Source organism: Pleuronectes platessa, chromosome 2 (assembly GCF_947347685.1).
Source record: "Pleuronectes platessa chromosome 2, fPlePla1.1, whole genome shotgun sequence".
NCBI classification, from domain to species: domain Eukaryota; kingdom Metazoa; phylum Chordata; class Actinopteri; order Pleuronectiformes; family Pleuronectidae; genus Pleuronectes; species Pleuronectes platessa.
The window spans coordinates 30,409,598-30,427,031 of NC_070627.1; the positions used below are offsets into that span (position 1 = coordinate 30,409,598).

Consider the following 17,434-nt stretch of genomic DNA (forward strand, 5'->3'; position numbering starts at 1 on the left):
CTCATTATGGCCCTGAGAATGACTCACTGTGTTTCAACTCTTCCCTCTCCCTCTGCCCCACCCTGTGTATGTGCTTTATGTATGTCTCCAGCTTACATAGACCAGGTAGACATCGCCACTCAGGGTTGGTTCATAGGCTTGATGTGTGCTATTGCCCTCATCATATTGATCCTCCTCATCGTCTGCTTCATCAAAAGGAGTCGTGGTGGCAAATATCCAGGTGAGACCTGACACTGGGGCTTTGATACCAGTAATAGGATTATTCATATTTTCCTTTCATTTTAACATAGAATTTAAAAAATAAAAACAAGGATTTTCCGCATAGACTCCTGACTTTTTAAGTTGAAGCTTATTTTGTTTATTTTGTTTTTGTGAAATAAAGTGTTTTGCCGGTATTTCTAATTACATATGTTTATGCATGCAAAATCACCTGAGGGAGTTGTTAGTGACACATCTTGAACACAATTGTAGATGCAGTTGCATTGTCAGTCCACATACAAAAGGTGTATGGAAGGAAATAATAATTACATGACTGTTTCGAACCAGTGATGTGGCAGCCCATAGGCAGCTATAGCAGCCAGTAAACACAGGAAGCAGTCCTCTACTCAGTCCTCCCATTTTGAAAACCCTCTGTATGGAGTGAAGACGAGACTCATATAAAACCAGAAAAATCAATGACACCAGTTTCATCATTGTACTTGGACTTTGGACCTGTGTAAATGAGGACGATGGCCATGACCTGGGGCCTCATTTATAAAACAGTGTGTACATTCTAAAAGTGTATGTGTGTAAGGTTGTGAGGGTTGAGAGGATGTCACACTTTGCTAAGCCCTGTGAGGCATATTGTGATTTGTGAATATGGGCTATACAAGTAAAAATGTATTGATTGGTGCATTACCATGGTTTAAGTGAAGTTTCCTGCTTTTGATCCTGATCTACACTATGTCATAATTAAGTGTATTCAAACAAACAAAAATGAGAATTGTGTTAATGTTTTACAGTTTCTATAATATTTAGGTGGCTGCTGTGTGACTGGTTTCTTAAAATATCTCGGTAGGTCCTGACATGTGATGCTTATAAGAACTAACACCCAGTGATGAACTAAGTAAAGCAACAAATATACACACTGGAGTAAACAAGTTTTCAGTACTGAGTGAAGTACTGATGCACTTTACAAATCCAACCCAACAACTGAACTAAAACAAGCTCAAAAGTCCTCTAACCTGCATTGTGTTCCAGTTTTATACTAAGATTAAACAGCAAAAAAAGCATAGATTTATTGTCTATGTTATGGATGTTTTTAAATTCAAAAATTGAAAGCTACTGAACTGGCATGATATATCATGTACATTAATTACTTGTACAAAATTTGCCAAATCTGTTTGCTTTATACACGCATTAGTATGATATGATAGTAGGGAAAAGGTGATCAGCTGGCACATAGTGAACCTTAACACTTTGATAAATGAAGGTCAAAGACAAATGTATGGAACTTATATTAGTACTAATATTTTCAATCTAACTCCAGAAACTCCTCAATATGTGGTTATTTTGTCGATATCAGCAAAAGGATAATAATGTCTCATTCGTTCTTGTTTCTTCAGTGCGTGACAAAAAAGATCTCCCCTTAGACTCAGTGGACCATAAAGACCAGGATGGATCCTTCGATTACCAGTAAGTATAATTATACAGACTGTTCACTGTCTTCCCTAAGTATATCATCTGTATTTGTATACTTAACTTTCAAATAATTGGAAGTTCATTTGAGAATATATATAGGTCACAAGAATTTTGGGTAAATTGATAAGGATTGTGTCCACTCGATTTTTTGCCTTAATTATTGGTGCCAGGTCCAGAAAATGTCAACAGCAAGTGATGCAAGATGGTTGAATGGTGGAAATTCAGATCAGATGAGATGTGCATCAATTATGATGGAGTTCAGCAAATAGGTCTAATGCTTACAAGTTATTCATGGCGAACAGGACTCTTACCATCACTCGTGCAGCTAGGGCTCTATAGATACATTTCATAAACAAGTTCATGGACTAATACATTAAAAAGTCACATGTGTTGTTGTTAACACATTCTTCATTTAAGGATATAACCATGACTTCCTTTGTAGGTGTTAATGCAGCTTCCCAGGATGAGTTTGACTTAGTAAGCAGGTAGCGTTAATGAGCTGCGGTCAGCTGACCCCTTCAATGAAGTGGTCTGACAACAGACAAAAAGATTTGTTAGTGATAACACGCTAATCTTGTGATTGGCTAAACTGAAAGTTGTGGGCAACATAAGAGAGTTGTTTCATGTACAATATACTGTATGTGCATAAGAGTTCACCTGGATGAAAATGTTCTCAGTCAAGCAGCTGATGTACAATGAAATCCTACTATTCCATGGTCAGTTTACCATCCTTGCACCACCCTTTTCTGGGTACCATTTTTTAAGCAGGGCCACATATGAAAATGACACATGCTATGTTGTGCAATAATAACAATTGAGCCTACACAGTTTGCCATATTTCTGTAATGTTTGGATGTACTGTATATGCTGTAGAATATGTTGGTGAATGATGTGCCTTTATCTCCTTCCAGGTCCCATTGAACTTTGACTAAAAACAAGTTTACATTAACCTGCTTTCTAAACCTGAGATGTACACGTTCTAACTCTGTGAGAGTGACAGTGCAGCTTTTATAATTGATTGTAGATACCCTTAGATGAAAAACAACAACATTTAAATGTGACTGACATTTGATCCTAATGATGAAATGACAACAGTAACCTGTGATTGCCCATATATGAGCGCACATACAGTCACAAGAATATGGTCCTTTACAGTATCCACACAATCTACACTCTTTTTTACATAAATGAAAAGTACACAAATAATTAACCTCTTTGCTAAAATTATGTAATGCTGTGTGTGTTTTGTGCTTTTGTGATTCATGCATCCCCAATATCTGAGATCCCGCACTGTTTGTTAATCAACAATGGATCTAACATTAACACTCAACCCGTATTTTACACTCAAGGTCATCGCTTTACTCTGATTCTGTCCCTGGTGCTAATGCATCAATCCCACACCACTCCAGCTCTGTGTCTCTGTGTTTTTGTGTGTGTGCATAAAGAAATTACATGCATGTCTCATGTGAGGCTTCTCTGTCATCTGTCCTCTTTCTTTCTCTGCACATCTTCTATCTTGCTGTCTCCACTTTTTCCTCACATTTTGTCCCCCCCCCCCCCCCCCCCCCCCCCCCCCACGCTGAAATGGGTCATCTGTCCCTGACAGGAACGAAAACGAAAACAGGTACTTAAGTTTCGGCACGGCATTTTTCGCTGCCTGTGCATGTCGGGTGGAGTCGGTGTTTCGCCTGAGCTGGGGAGAGGGGCTGTGGATAAAGTGTAACTTGTTTGGGTCTGCTCAAACAGGGACAATCAGCATTATTGGCTTTTTGTTGGGCTTAGATGATGTCAGCAAAATCTGTCCCGCTTTAGGTTTTAAAGTATCATTTTAACTATTTTATGAGTGACATCATAGTAAGTATTAAACTTCCTGGCTCTGATTAACAGAGAGAACGAAGCAGCCAAGTTGTAGGCTTCAGTTCCATAACAATTTCAAACTGGAAATCTAATAATCACAGTAACAAAATTATTCCAGTGTCAACAACCTAAACTTCATACCATGGTGATCACATTACATCCAAGAGATACATACATACACACAGAAAAGTATAGTCTGGTGATCATTTAGATTTGGATTTAAAATTGACATTCTATTTTTTACAGGAAAATAAATAAATGATGAAGTTCACAAATATTGCAGTATATCTGATACAAGTAAATGGTTTTGTATTTATATAGCGCTTTTCTACTCTTGATGAACACTCAAAGCGCTTTACAGTACAGTTTTACATTCACCCATTCACACATTCATTCATACAGTGCATCTATCGCAGCACTCTATTATTCTATGGGGGGCCATTCAGGGTTCAGCATCTTGCCCAAGGACACTTCGGCATGCAGATGGGTCAGACTGGGGATCAAACCGCCGACCTTGAGGTTGGAGGACGACCACTCTACCCCTCAGCCACAGCCACCCTGTGACTTAAAAAATGTCACTCTACATTGTTTGATGTTCTTTGGAGCTAAATACGGTGAAATTCATTATTATTAAGTAAAAAATGTATCACACAGACAAAAAAATCAACAAAAGCATACAGTACAGAGCAAACATACAAAAGCATAAAAAACTAAAACCACAAATTACCACATTGAAGCCAGAAAAGACAGAGATAGCTGCAGTTACAGCCTCCATCAGTTAAGCCTGAAACATGCTTCTGCGACTGCGTCTGCGTCTTTTCACGCCGCTGTGGCGCAAGACTCGTTGTCATTCATGCTTCCCCAACCGTTGCGCGTCTTACAAAGCAATTCCGCGCCAGAACACTAGGCGGAGTAATGCTTTTTGTCGAAGACGACCTGAGAGACGCCTTCTTTGTGGGTGTGGCAATCGTTGTTGACTGTTTATTTACCTTCTACCAGTCGTGTTCTCCATTACAAACACACGGTGAACCATGGCAGAGAGTGTATTCACGATTCCAACCGAACAACAATTGATTGAGATGGAGCTGCTGGACATTGAAGAGCAACTTCTTATAATTAGTCATCAGGAAAAGCGACTGGAGAGGAGACGGAGGCGTAGGTGGTCTGTACGGCCGACGGTCGACGGGTTGTAAAGGTGCTCATATTTTCGGACCTCTTCCGACAGGAGTTCTTCCCGGTTGTCCATTCTTCTTTTTAAAATCTTCCGTTGTTTCTGCCTGTATTATGGGGCATGAAACCGGAAATGCAGCTCCAGAAGGGATGTAGAGCAGACCAATCACAGCCTTGCGGGCTGAGTGAGCTTGCGGAGCTTTGCCGTAAATTTTAGAAAAGTGGGGCGACGCCCGTCAGCACGTAAGAAGGGATACATAAGCACGTAAGGGACCCGGAAGGGCTCTTGCGCTTACGGGCCCGTGAAAACGCAGAAGCATGTTTCAGGCTTTAGTCATTTTTTGAAAACAAAGCATATGGTGAGGAATAGCCAGAATCGATATCACACAAAAGGGAGTAATTCAGGGTAGATAGGGAGCCTAACACTTGAGCCCCAGGAGCTCTCAAATTGTTCATTAACCATAAAGCATCTGGAGAAACAAAGAGCACTGGTCAATTCACTGAGTATTATCCTCTTTTCAACTAACATACCAAACATAAGGTCTGCCTAAGAGCAGCCAAACAGTGCATCAGATCATAATTGTTAGATTACCAATTAAAGATATCATACCAAAAAGGGACAATCATGGGACAAAGGCAAAGGTCATGGACCCGGAGTGATTGTTGGGAATATCAGATACATTAGGGTAAATTGTAAGTATTTATATAGAGATATTTGTTTGTCTTGATGACCAATCAAAGCGCAGTATAGGAAAGTACCTACATTTTATTAAATTTTTCTTTAGAATAATGTAATCTATACATGACGTTTAATTGAATCAACTTGAAACTTCCATTAATTGAACCTGAATGGTAATTTGAATTTATTATTTGAATATGTTCATTGGCTATTGCACTCATCCATTGATTATAATGCATCTGAATGTGTTGGATGTTGTTAGCCAGAGAGGTGTACAGAGTTGCCAAACTTCATCTTGTACATATTAAAGCATCCATCCCGATTATAGGCTCTTCCTGGATCAGTTGTTCCAGCAAGAATACATTGATTCCAGATGAAAGCATCTACCACCAGGTGCATAAGGCCTGGAGATCAACCAAAATGTTCTGACCTGAAATTCATGCATCTTGTTACAATACTTCAAAGTAGAATCATAAGTTTTACACAACATTGATTTTTCAGCAGGAAGTTCTGAGAAAATGGCGGCAGTCTGATCAGTCAGGAAATACTTGTACACAAAGGAAGAGGAAACCAAATGTGAACAAATGCATATGAAACGGTTAATACCCTAGTTAATACCCTCATAACTATCCATTAAAGTTTAAAGCCTGCTCCAACTTCCACTTGCCGTACTAACTGTAATTAGTCCTCTGCAATGAAGTTTGACCTCCAAATTAAGTGATTTCGCCGCTGGAAATGCGTTTACAGCCCAAAGCCTCATGCTAGATTGGAATGTTAATATTTTAAAACGCAATTTAAATCATTGGTTAAATTAAATGCTTTTGTATTGCACTTTTCTAGTCTCACTGGCCACTCAAAGGGTCTGATCTACTAAGATCCCAAATAAAGAGTGCTAATTTGCATGTGAAGATTGCACGTTCTGTTTGTGGGCATTTTGCGGGAGATCTACTATAAATAATTGCGTAAATGATAACAAGTGAAAGAGCATTACCGATCGCAGAGTGAGTTGCAATCGCTAAACAAAATTTGATACCTTGATATTTGAGGTGTTAGTGGAAGAGGCACACAAACATGTTGTTGAGCTACAACAAAGAAATATTAACATAGCTCAAGAAACACAATTTGCAGACGTTTTTACACACACAAACCTTTAGTAGATCAGGCCCAAAGTGTATTACACTACTAGTCACGTTCATTCACTCCCAGAACTCACTTTTCTTTCCAACATCATTCACACACAATATCAGGAGCAATTTAGAGTGACCAAAAGACACTTCAGCATCCGGAATGGAGGGTATCAAACCATCAACCTCCCTATTAGTGGACCTTCTGAGCCACAGCTGCCCAGTTGGCTGGTAATCTTCCGGTGTGTAGTCATTATAGGATGCTGGGTTGTTGTCATCTGTCTGACTATCTGACTGCTTAATATGCTCGTGTTTCCTGCGACATCAAAATTGGCCATGGTTCTATGGTCAACATATCCTGAAAATGCATGACCTTACTGTTATAATTGATTGTCATAACTGTTTCGAGGTCAAACCAGTACTTTGTTTTGTCATTATCTCATGAAACGTATTCGCTTCCAACCTTAGCAAAGACTTGTATATGTCAATGTTATTCTTCATCTCAATGCATCAACATCGTTTTTAGTATCTGTTTGTTTCTGTTCTCCCCACCTCACCTTCATTTCTGTGTTCTTTGTCTCTTTTGGATTTTATTTCCTCATTGGTGAAAAGGTCTCTTGAAAGGTATGAAAAGAAGAAGTATCACCACCTTAGTCCTCATAATCCCACTCTAAATGAATCTCACTTTCTTATGCTTCTTTGCAGTGCATTTTCATTTGTTGACTCTTAAAATCTGAGTGAATATTATTTATCAAGAGAACTTCTAAGAACTAAGCATGTGTAATTCCAATAAAAACAACTTTTTCCCAACACAATGTCCTCAGTGAACTCAGCATTCACTTCTTGACTCATGTTAATCTGTTTTGCTATGGGAGATAGTTTACCGGAAATAACAATCTTGAAGCATCTCATAGGCGGTTGTGTATGGAGAAATAGCTCTCTGACTTACTTCTGGCACTCTTAAAGAATATCCTTCTATCTGACAGCTACTGTTTTACTGTTGATAACTGGCGGCAATATCTTTCATAAAACATGTCTCCTCCAAGAGATGGGACATAAACATAAAAAATTCTAGTACATGTTAAATAAATGTTTATCCAAAGATGCTTACTATCGTTATAGGTTATTCTTGTCGTAACAATGTTGTCCAAGTGTTCATGTTTCTTAAATTTTTCGAATTTGTTGAGAGGTCATGATTGACAACTGAAGCTGTCTTATGATTCTTTGGAGGGTGTATGATGGGGCCTAACTACCTAAGCTCAGCACCCACTGCACCGACTCTGACTCTGAATGATGTCAACAGTGCGTCCATATCTAAGATAATAAGGTTTTGTGACATCATAATTCCCTACCCAGGTGTAATCATTAACTGCCTGTGTGGCTGTTACGTTGTGTCATCTAAAATTGATAGTCTTGAAAAAACGGTTTACAATGAATCTAAACAGCTAAGAATCAGTCCTTCAAAATCATTATTTAGTTCAAAATACAACACAGAAACCATCACTGGCCTCGTACTAACTGAATGACAAAACTTCTCAAGCATTTATCCACTTTATGTTAGCTTCTAACTTTGTTTCAGAGCCTCACATTATCACATGATAGCATTCGTGTTTAAAGCTTTGAATCTTTCACTGCTTCTTGCTGTGCTTTGATAAAATATATTCTGGATTCCAACTGTGCTGAATTTGCTGGATTTAAAAATTGTGTCGGACCTTGGTCATGCTGCATCTTCCTTTGACCATTTGTATACTTTATGATTACATATCTAGATCCTAAACTGTATTTAATGATGTGTGCGATTCCCTTTGTGATTTAGCATGGAGCATGATGGTTCTCTGAAGCAACAGTGCAGATACTGTCCTCCTGGAGCATCTGAATACATGATATTTTATCCCTTTGAAATATAATACTCCACCGCAAGCAGAGAAGAGAAATATCTCAGTTCTGCCTTCTTCTTATGCATTTGCCACTGTCATGCTGCTGGCTTAACATGAGACAGGAAAGCATCTGCTAGCTAGAGCTCTTTCACCCTGTGCATGATGTTCTCCCTGAAATCAGAGTGAATAGACATGCAGCCATATTCTGACCAGAAATCAACGCAACTCCAGGAATTGCAGTGGACTTTTCAGGCTTATATCTCATGAAAGAATATGGCCAGCATTTAGCATGTGTATGCAAATGTCTTGTTTGAATTTTTGAGGACAGTATTTATCTCTTCATTACAAAAAAATACTGGTTAACTTAATTGCTTTGCCAATCAGGTTTTGGAAGGAATGTAATTCCTACATCGATTGATTATGCTGACATAAATGTTGGGACATTGGAGTCTAGAGTTCATGTCGAGTCAGAAAACAAATGAAGCACTTTATGCTGACAGTGATTGTTTTGCAGATTTTTTGAGTGCAAACATTTTCATATTTACAGTGAATGGTTTGAAGGTACATTCACTGATATTTTCAAAACAACATACTTTCAGGTGGCAATATGTTTCCTTCAAACATATTAATGCAAGCTTTACAAATGTTTTTAGGAGACAGGTTTTTGTTTTAAAACCCCGATTTGAATACTGTTTAGACTCTTGCTGTAAATCACTTCTCCTCATTTCCCTTTGCAGCAGTGATGAGGACAACAAGCCTCTGCAGGGCAGCCAGACTTCACTTGATGGCAATGTGAAGGAAAGTGACGACAGCCTCGTGGACTATGGTGAAGGTGGCGATGGTCAGTTCAACGAGGATGGCTCTTTTATTGGCCAGTACACAGTGAAGAAGGACAAGGATGAGACGGAGGGCAACGAGAGCTCCGAGGCCACTTCACCTGTCAATGCCATCTATTCACTGGCATAGCCTCCCGGCAGCACATAGGGGACTAAGTGCCCCAAACATCCACCCAGTGATTTTATGGTTGTACGACAGCACCATACACCCCAAGCAAACACACAGACACACACACACACACACACACACACACACACACACACACACACACACACACACACACACACACACACACACAACCACACACACACAACAACATATTACTATATGAAACACCAATAACACAGAAGAAATGCAGCAGGGCCTGTCTGGAGACTGTGTAGACTTTCCTCTGATGATAACAACAAGGAACTCGGCAGTGCAACTAGACCACAAGCCTTTACTTTATGTTTCCAGCTCTAAAATATGGCCCGTCTGAGGTGATGTCTGGACAAAGTGGACAGTGCTTGTTTTACTCTGTGCTCTGCCTGCCCTTTACCCACACAGACGAAGTGTGCCTTCTGGGCAGCTTCCAGTATTTGGAGACATCTCCAAGTGTTACTTAGAGATTTTTCCTTTGTTTGTTCCTGCTCTGAACATTTTAAGTGTCACTGCTCTCCTTCCTGATGCGCCTCTCATACTTAAGTGTAGCATCCCAGTAAAGTTCACACAGTGGTTACACACAAACCCACACACGCACACACTCGCCCCGTGTTTTAACATATCAGCTTCGAACCATCAAACTCAACAGGTTGCTGGCAGATATGTTTATCATATTGATATTTAAGCAATGAAAGATTTAAGTTTTTCCACAGCTGGTAGATGAGACATCAAATCTTAATGAATGCTGTATACAGTCCTGGCACACAGTTTAGTGCCCCGCAAAACTATGCACTGTCACCTCCACAATACCATAATGTTTTAATCTGGTCAGTAAACAGTACATTTAAGTTCACTTTTGCCATATACAGTCCAAACTCCCATGCTTTGTATTAACTTTGCCTTGTATCATGTGGTAGACTTTTTTTTTTATACCTTTAATCCAATCGATCAAAATGGCTGCCATATCAAAAGCCATTTCACCACAAACAGCAAACTTTGCTATTGTGTGTTTTCAATGAATACATTTAAATAATATTTTGGAGCACTGTAGAAAGGCAAGTGGATAACAAGTCAGTGAATTGCCTAGTCAGCATGCAGGCTAATGATACATTCATGTCAAATGGGATAGTTCAAATGGTGACTGGAAAGCTCCAACTATTACCATTAATATTCGGTTATTCTGTATTACAATATTCTGTTGCTTTTTTGTCAGTTTCTCATTTGTTAACCATAAGAATATATAAGTATTATAAGTACATTTTAGACAACATTGTTTGGATTGCAGTGCTCATTGCAATGACTAATTGTGGTTGGTTAAAACATATCAAAACACAAAATTTCCTAAATCCTTATGTTTCCAGGCTGGGGGCTGATATACATTCTCTCCTGTGTGACATGAGTACAATACGAGAAGTTGAAGGCGTGTTCATGCTAAATGTTGCATTGTATTGTACCAAAATTGAAAAGGATTTTTATTACAGTCTGTAGTCCCAAACAGCCAGAGTACAGATGTTAGCTTTAACCTAATTTGTAGGCCTACTGTATACCCCAACTTATTTGAGTTCTTTTTGATATTTTCCTCCAGACCTCCATTTTCAATTCATGACGTTATGTCAATCACACTGCCTCTAAAGGTGTTTGTGTTAAGTATGTACAGAATGGTCAGCACCTTTTCTATTTCCAGAATTTATGTTTATTAATTTGACCAATTTGTTATGCATAGACAAAATGAATACAGCAATGGGGTCATGTAGGATACGTTTAAAACTACATTATTTAAAGCATGAAGATATATCAATAAAATTTAGAACCCACTTTGAAATGACACAAGCTGAGATTTTAGTTTTTGCAGAGATAGACAAAAAAGAGAAAACTAATTTAATTAACAGAATATGTTCTTCTAGTCATTGTCTTTGCAGACTTATGGACTGCCATTCAATGATCTGCTCATGTTTCTTTAGTTAATACTTGCTCATTGGTTTTAACGCAGAGTTTTGCCACTCTTACTGCAGTTACATGCTGGTCAAGAGGGCTATTAGACCCTCCAATGCTAAATCACATGGAAATTAAATGTATTTTAAATGTTTCTTTTATATTTCTATTTATGACATTATGTGGATAGTATTAATATATTAGTTCTTAATTCAATAATTGATATATCACTCATGACAGACTTATTCTAGTTTTCACACACCAGAATTAGCCAAAGTAAAGATGTCTTCAGAATCTGTTATTGCTTATCATGAGAGGCATTGAACTTAACAGTATGAATAAGATATTTTTGTAGCAGATGGCTTTTCTGCTGTAAACAAAACCAGAAAAAGAAAATACTGTACCTGTCATCATGTTATCTGTCTGTTGTAATGCTTTTCTTGTACTACTGTTATTCTGTGTTGTTTTTCTGATTTATGTAACATACCATTTCTACCACACTGAAAATGTATATTGTTGCTTATTATTTATTTGGCATATATTTTGTACATGTTGGTCTCATATCTTTGTAAATATTTCATGGTCAATTTCCCCTGAAAAATGCTTTATTTGAAAAGAAAACAAAGATTCACAAATTTGCATCCACCAAGCAAATGCAGCCTGTGCATCTCTAGTGTGTCATGTACCTCTGTTATGTAGCTTTGACTAGCATTTGCACTCAACAAGAACCACTCTACACTCCAATATTTCCCTTTGCTTTGACATTGTAATATATAGAACTGACTTTGATAAGTCAGTCACTTGCTTAATGATGGTCTGAATTCTATATTGTGAAAGAGGAATATGTAAGATTCTCTATGATGTAAATATGTTCTTCAATATCCCATTTGTAGCATTTGTCACATAAAACTGCTAGTAGGCCTAAAAAACATGCATTCTCTGATGTATTGGAACAAACTCAGTCCTTCACATTCATCTTTCTGAGACTGTCTACTCCTTCTTTCCAAATGCCTTTTTCCCAACATGGTTGCATATCTGTGTCCCATTTCAGAGGCCTTCCTCAGAGGAATAAAGCTTGAGCCTTTTCCTCCACAGTTAAGCCTTTCAATACTCACTTAGTCAAAAAGAAAAAGATGAGATTATTCTTTCCATGTCCCTGAGGGTCTATGTGACATTTAGTCCAAAAGAATCTGTGTGAAGCCTAAACTTTACTCACACCATACTCTAAACCCATGAAAATATCTCCATCTATTCAAATGTCTAGTATAATGTAAACATATGGTTGATACATGTCCACCATGCTGCCTGTTTCCTTATGTCCAGGTTTAGTAATTCAATTATGTTACATATTTATAGCACTTTAGCGATTGTGGAGAGAAAAAAACTTCCTCAGTAACTATAAGAAACCTCTAGCAGAAACAGACTAGATGTAGGCGGCTATCTGCCTCGACCTATCAGTCTGCCGTTCGGATTGTTGTCAACTTGTAACATTTCCAAGATTACCCTCTGGAAGTTTTCCCTAAAATAATGTAACCTTTTCACTGCAGGATCTTAAAAATACATTATCTGGGGCCTCCCATGAGTCTTTGGTTCAAGATATCAACTAGTGCTTCCAACTGGTCAGTAGCTTTAGTCATTTACACCACCATCACAAGCACAGTGCTTTTTCTGTCATTTTGTTTGTGTGTGAACATTGATTTGAGGTGCATACAGAGTAAATCGTCTCTATTTACTGCTTTGTCCCAGCTCACCTTTTATGTGGGAAAAATGTAAGCGTATTGTTTTTCAGCTTATTTTTTATTTGAAAAAGCTACAAAGTCTTGAATTTCCCTGATGCACATAAGATAGTCGCAACTGGATTTTGTAAAATGGTTGATCACATGCGGTATGGCTTTTTGTAATTTCTCACATTAGCATCTTCTTTTTACCAAGTGTATCAGAGCAGCAACGTCTTGCTTCATCAGGCTGATGGCTTTTGTTAGGTATATCTACTGAACAGAATATTGCATTAATATATTCACCATGTATGCGTGTATGATGAGATGTTGCAACTTCTGCTAGCGACGCCTTCTTTATAGTAAAGCTATCTCCTTTCTCTACCTCCCGAATGCTTGTCTCTTTATTCATCTCTTAACTTTTAATATTTTTCCTAAAGCATGTGCACCATTGTTTTTTTGCACAATTTAGGTTACCAACTACCACCAGCAGATGTTAGCAGGTGTCAGTGGCCAGTGGTACGCTAAGGCTATGGGAGAAGAGAACTGAGATAATTTTTAGGGGCCAAGCTGCTTTGCTGCCCGCCCCTCTGGTTTTTCTCAATGTTATTATTATTATTATTACATTATTATTATTAGGAAATCCGCCTTCCCATGCATGAAAATAAAATAAACAAATAAGTCTAGTCCCATGCTTAGTATTTCAAACAGATACAGGAAACTCTCACTAAACAGATTCCCAATGTTCATGACCAAATCTTCATGCCATGATAGATGCAATGTAGCCTGGATGCCAGACGAACTTAGCCCCGCCCACAACATTTTTGGTCGGGCAGTTCGGTCTGGAGTCGCTCCATTGGGAAAAAATTATGGGGCGTGTTTCAACTGACCAGGAAGTAAAATTCCTCTTCGCTCAATTGGATAGACCTACAACCAATCAGAGCAACGTAGTATGTGACGTATGCTAAGCAACGCATTGTGAGTTATTTACTAACGCCGGGTTCACACCGGACGCTTCAGTGCAGTGCCAAGCCTTAAATAACAGCTGGCTCCCATCCACTCCCATGTTAAAACTTTGTGCCGGTCACACCGGAGGCTGAAGCACCGCGAGGCAGCCTTGGCGCAGCGCGGTGCTTCAGCCTCCGGTGTGACTGGCACACCGGAGCCAGTCACCCGTTGATCCAGTAGATCGTGCAGCGATCTACTGGATCAACGGGTGATATTATCAGCGCTGCCCGGCGGTTCAGCGTCGCTTCAGCCTCCGGTGTGACCGGCACAAAGCCGTGCAGCGATCTACTGGATAAACGGGTGATATTATTAGCGCTGCCCGGCGGTTCAGAGTCGCTTCAGCGTCCGTTGTGAACAGCCAAGCGCCGGGGCGATAGGGATTAGCGCGGTGCTTTGGCGTCGCCTCCACGTTCTGTGTTCCTCTTTCAAAATGAATGCGCTGTCGATGTCTTCTAAAACAGACTCAATGGCAGCATCTACACATCTCAGCTCGCCAGCGGCAGGCATGTTTGTTGAAAACGAATTCAACCCGAGGGCACTGTGATGACGTGGTTGATTACGTCACCGTTGATCATCTGTCAATCATCGTATAAAGCCCGCCCTGACAATCTGATTGGCCCGGTCGGGCCATAATTTTTTCCCAATGGAGCGACTCCAGACCGAACTGCCCGACCAAAAAAGTTGTGGGCGGGGCTAAGTTCGTCTGGCATCCAGGCTAGATGCAATGTGTAATATGTCAGAATTTTCTCTTAATAACAGATTTTCTTTAAATGTTTTGTCATCTCACCTATTGCAGTAAATGGCAATAATATTTTTCTCTCTCATGGAGCAATCAAACTTTGTGAAAGTAAATTTCAGGCATCCCTATACTGTCTAGATCAGGGGTGTCAAAACTACGGCCCGCGGGCCAACTGCGGCCCTCAATCCATTTTTAATTGGCCCGCATCAATGTCTTAAAATATAATATATAATTATTTTTTTTTAACAAAGAATGTAGTAGCACTTAAATGGCACTTACTTATAGCACTTTGTTTTGCTTTATTTTTGATGAAATTGTCCTTTCTTGATTCTTGTTGTTCTGGGTTTGTACCCTTGGGTTGATGCACTTAAGGCTGACGCATGCATCTGCGTTTTCAGAGACATGCAAGAAGGGGTAGGCTCAATAGCCCCTTGCTTGCCCCTTGCGTGCTTGCGTGCGTCTGCCAATTTTTGTAACTATACGACAAAACTACGCAAGCCTCACGCAGCCCGCAAGGCTGTGATTGGTCCGCGAACTACATCCTTTCCGGAGTCACATTTCCGGTTTCATGCCTCATAATACCGGCAGAAACCACGGAAGATTTTGAAGAAAGAATATGGACCAAATAGAAGAGCGTTTGGCAGAAGAGGTCCGAAAGTATGACCACTTGTATAAGGACACGCAGATGGCCTGCAATTCCTGGAAGGACACCTCGGCTAACGTCGGTTTGCAGGTCGCCGAAGGTACGAAGCTGTGGAGAAAGATCAGGGACAAATTTGTCCTCCAGAAAAAGTAATAAAGTAATAAACAGTCGACCACGACTGCCACACACAAAGAAGGCGTCTCTAAGGTCGTCTTCGACAAAAAACGTTACTCCACCTACTGTTCTGGCGGTGAATTGCTTTGCAACACGCGCAACCCTTGGAGAACCATAAATTAAAACGAGTCCATCGACACAACTGCGTGAAAAGTTGCAGTTGCAGAACCATGTGCCAGCCTTTATTGTAAGTCGCTTTGGATAAAGGCGTCAGCTAAATGAAATGTAATGTAATATAATGGACTATGGCCCACTGTATTGCAGTTCTCAGCCCTGACTTGACAGCTGTCCCTCAGAACACCGCCACGTCCCGCATAACGCCGCCACGCTGCCACGCCCCCCCACCCTGAGCGACGCGGTTGAGTCGCACTGTCAACAGTCCGCTCGAGGGCAGGGGGCGTGGCGGCGTGAGTGGCCCAGTCCTCGGATTTTTTTCTGTATGTGGCCCTCGGGACAAAAAGTTTGGACACCCCTGGTCTAGATGATATACAGATTGATATTTGTGTCTGTTGCTAGCTAGAAATGTCATCAACACACCCTGTGGTGATCCTGTAGAGGATCTCCTACTTTGGAGAAAGCGCTCAGATTTGCGTTCTCACATAAAGCCCCGCCTGACGCTGGGTTCACACCGGACGCGTAAGCAACGCCAAAGTGTGGCTTAAGCTCTAATCCCTAGTGCGCCGGTGCTTGGCTGTTCACAGCGGACGCTGAAGCGATGCAGAAGCGCCGGTCAGCGCTAATAATATCAACCGTTGATCAAGTAGTATAAAAGCATATACTTTCTCGTTGCTCCAACATTAAGCAACAGCGTCCCAACATTTGTCTTTTTTAGTGTTGTCTTTATACAACATCTTCCGAGGATCATACAACTCATGTTCTTCTCCACTTCAATTATTAATTTAATGTCATCCATGTTGAAGGACTTCTCCGCTGTCTGCTCCGTTAAATGTCGGGTGTCGAGGGTAAATTGCGTATTCTCCACTCAAGCCTTTGTGGAGACTACGTAGTCCCCCCCCCTCTCTCTCTTTTTATCTTTATGACTACTTTTGTGTCTGTAGTGGATGGGCAGAGGGGGACATTTTATAATGTGGTTGGTAAAGGTGGTACAATTAAAACTCCTGGACAACAGAAGGTGAACACAAATTATGGGATGCATATTTGATAATTTATATCATATAAAATATTTCATCAATATCATTGAAAATCATTTTTCAGTGTGTTTCTGTCGCGATACGCTCACATCAAGCGAAAAAAATAGACTCCAAGCCGAAACGATCGCTTCACAGCGCTAGGCAGCCTTCGCGCGGCGTGGCGCTTCAGCGTCCGTTGTGACCAGCACAAAGGTTTAACATGGAAGTGGATGGGAGCCAGCTGTTATTTAAGGCTTGGCGCTGCCCTTAATCGTCACTTTGTCGTCGCTTCAGCGTCCGGTGTGAACCCGGCGTTAGTAAATAACTCACAATGCGTCGCTTAACATACGTCACATACTACGTTGCTCTGATTGGTTGTAGGTCTATCCAATTGAGACAAGAGGCATTATTTTTTCTGGTTCGGTTGAACCCCATAATCACAGCCCAATGGAGCGGTATCAGACTTACATTCTGACTAGAATTGTGAGTATGACAACGTCAGGCTACTGTGAACCCATCCTCTCCCAGAATAAGCTGTGGCTATGAAAACCTCCTATTCCTCCTGAAGTTGATCACCATCTCCCTGGTCTTGACCATATTCAGATGCAGATGATTTAAAAACCGGCCCACTCCACAAAACCATATTGTATATTCAAATCAAATCACATTTTATTTGTACTGCCCATATTCACAAATCACAATTTATCTATTAGGACTTTAACAAGGTG

The 17,434-nt window shown here is 40.2% G+C and overlaps 1 protein-coding gene across 1 annotated transcript in view; it reads left to right on the plus strand.

Moving 5' to 3' along the window:
* nfasca (neurofascin homolog (chicken) a) overlaps positions 1 to 13,359 on the plus strand; it is an 84,107-nt gene extending 70,748 nt beyond the window's left edge. Inside the window, exons 31-34 of the mRNA XM_053446456.1 lie at positions 92 to 220; positions 1,018 to 1,053; positions 1,605 to 1,674; positions 9,125 to 13,359. Coding sequence (XP_053302431.1) covers positions 92 to 220; positions 1,018 to 1,053; positions 1,605 to 1,674; positions 9,125 to 9,353 — 464 coding nt within the window. The 3' untranslated portion in view covers positions 9,354 to 13,359. The remainder of the gene's footprint in view (positions 1 to 91; positions 221 to 1,017; positions 1,054 to 1,604; positions 1,675 to 9,124) is intronic.
* Positions 13,360 to 17,434: the final 4,075 nt, after the last annotated feature.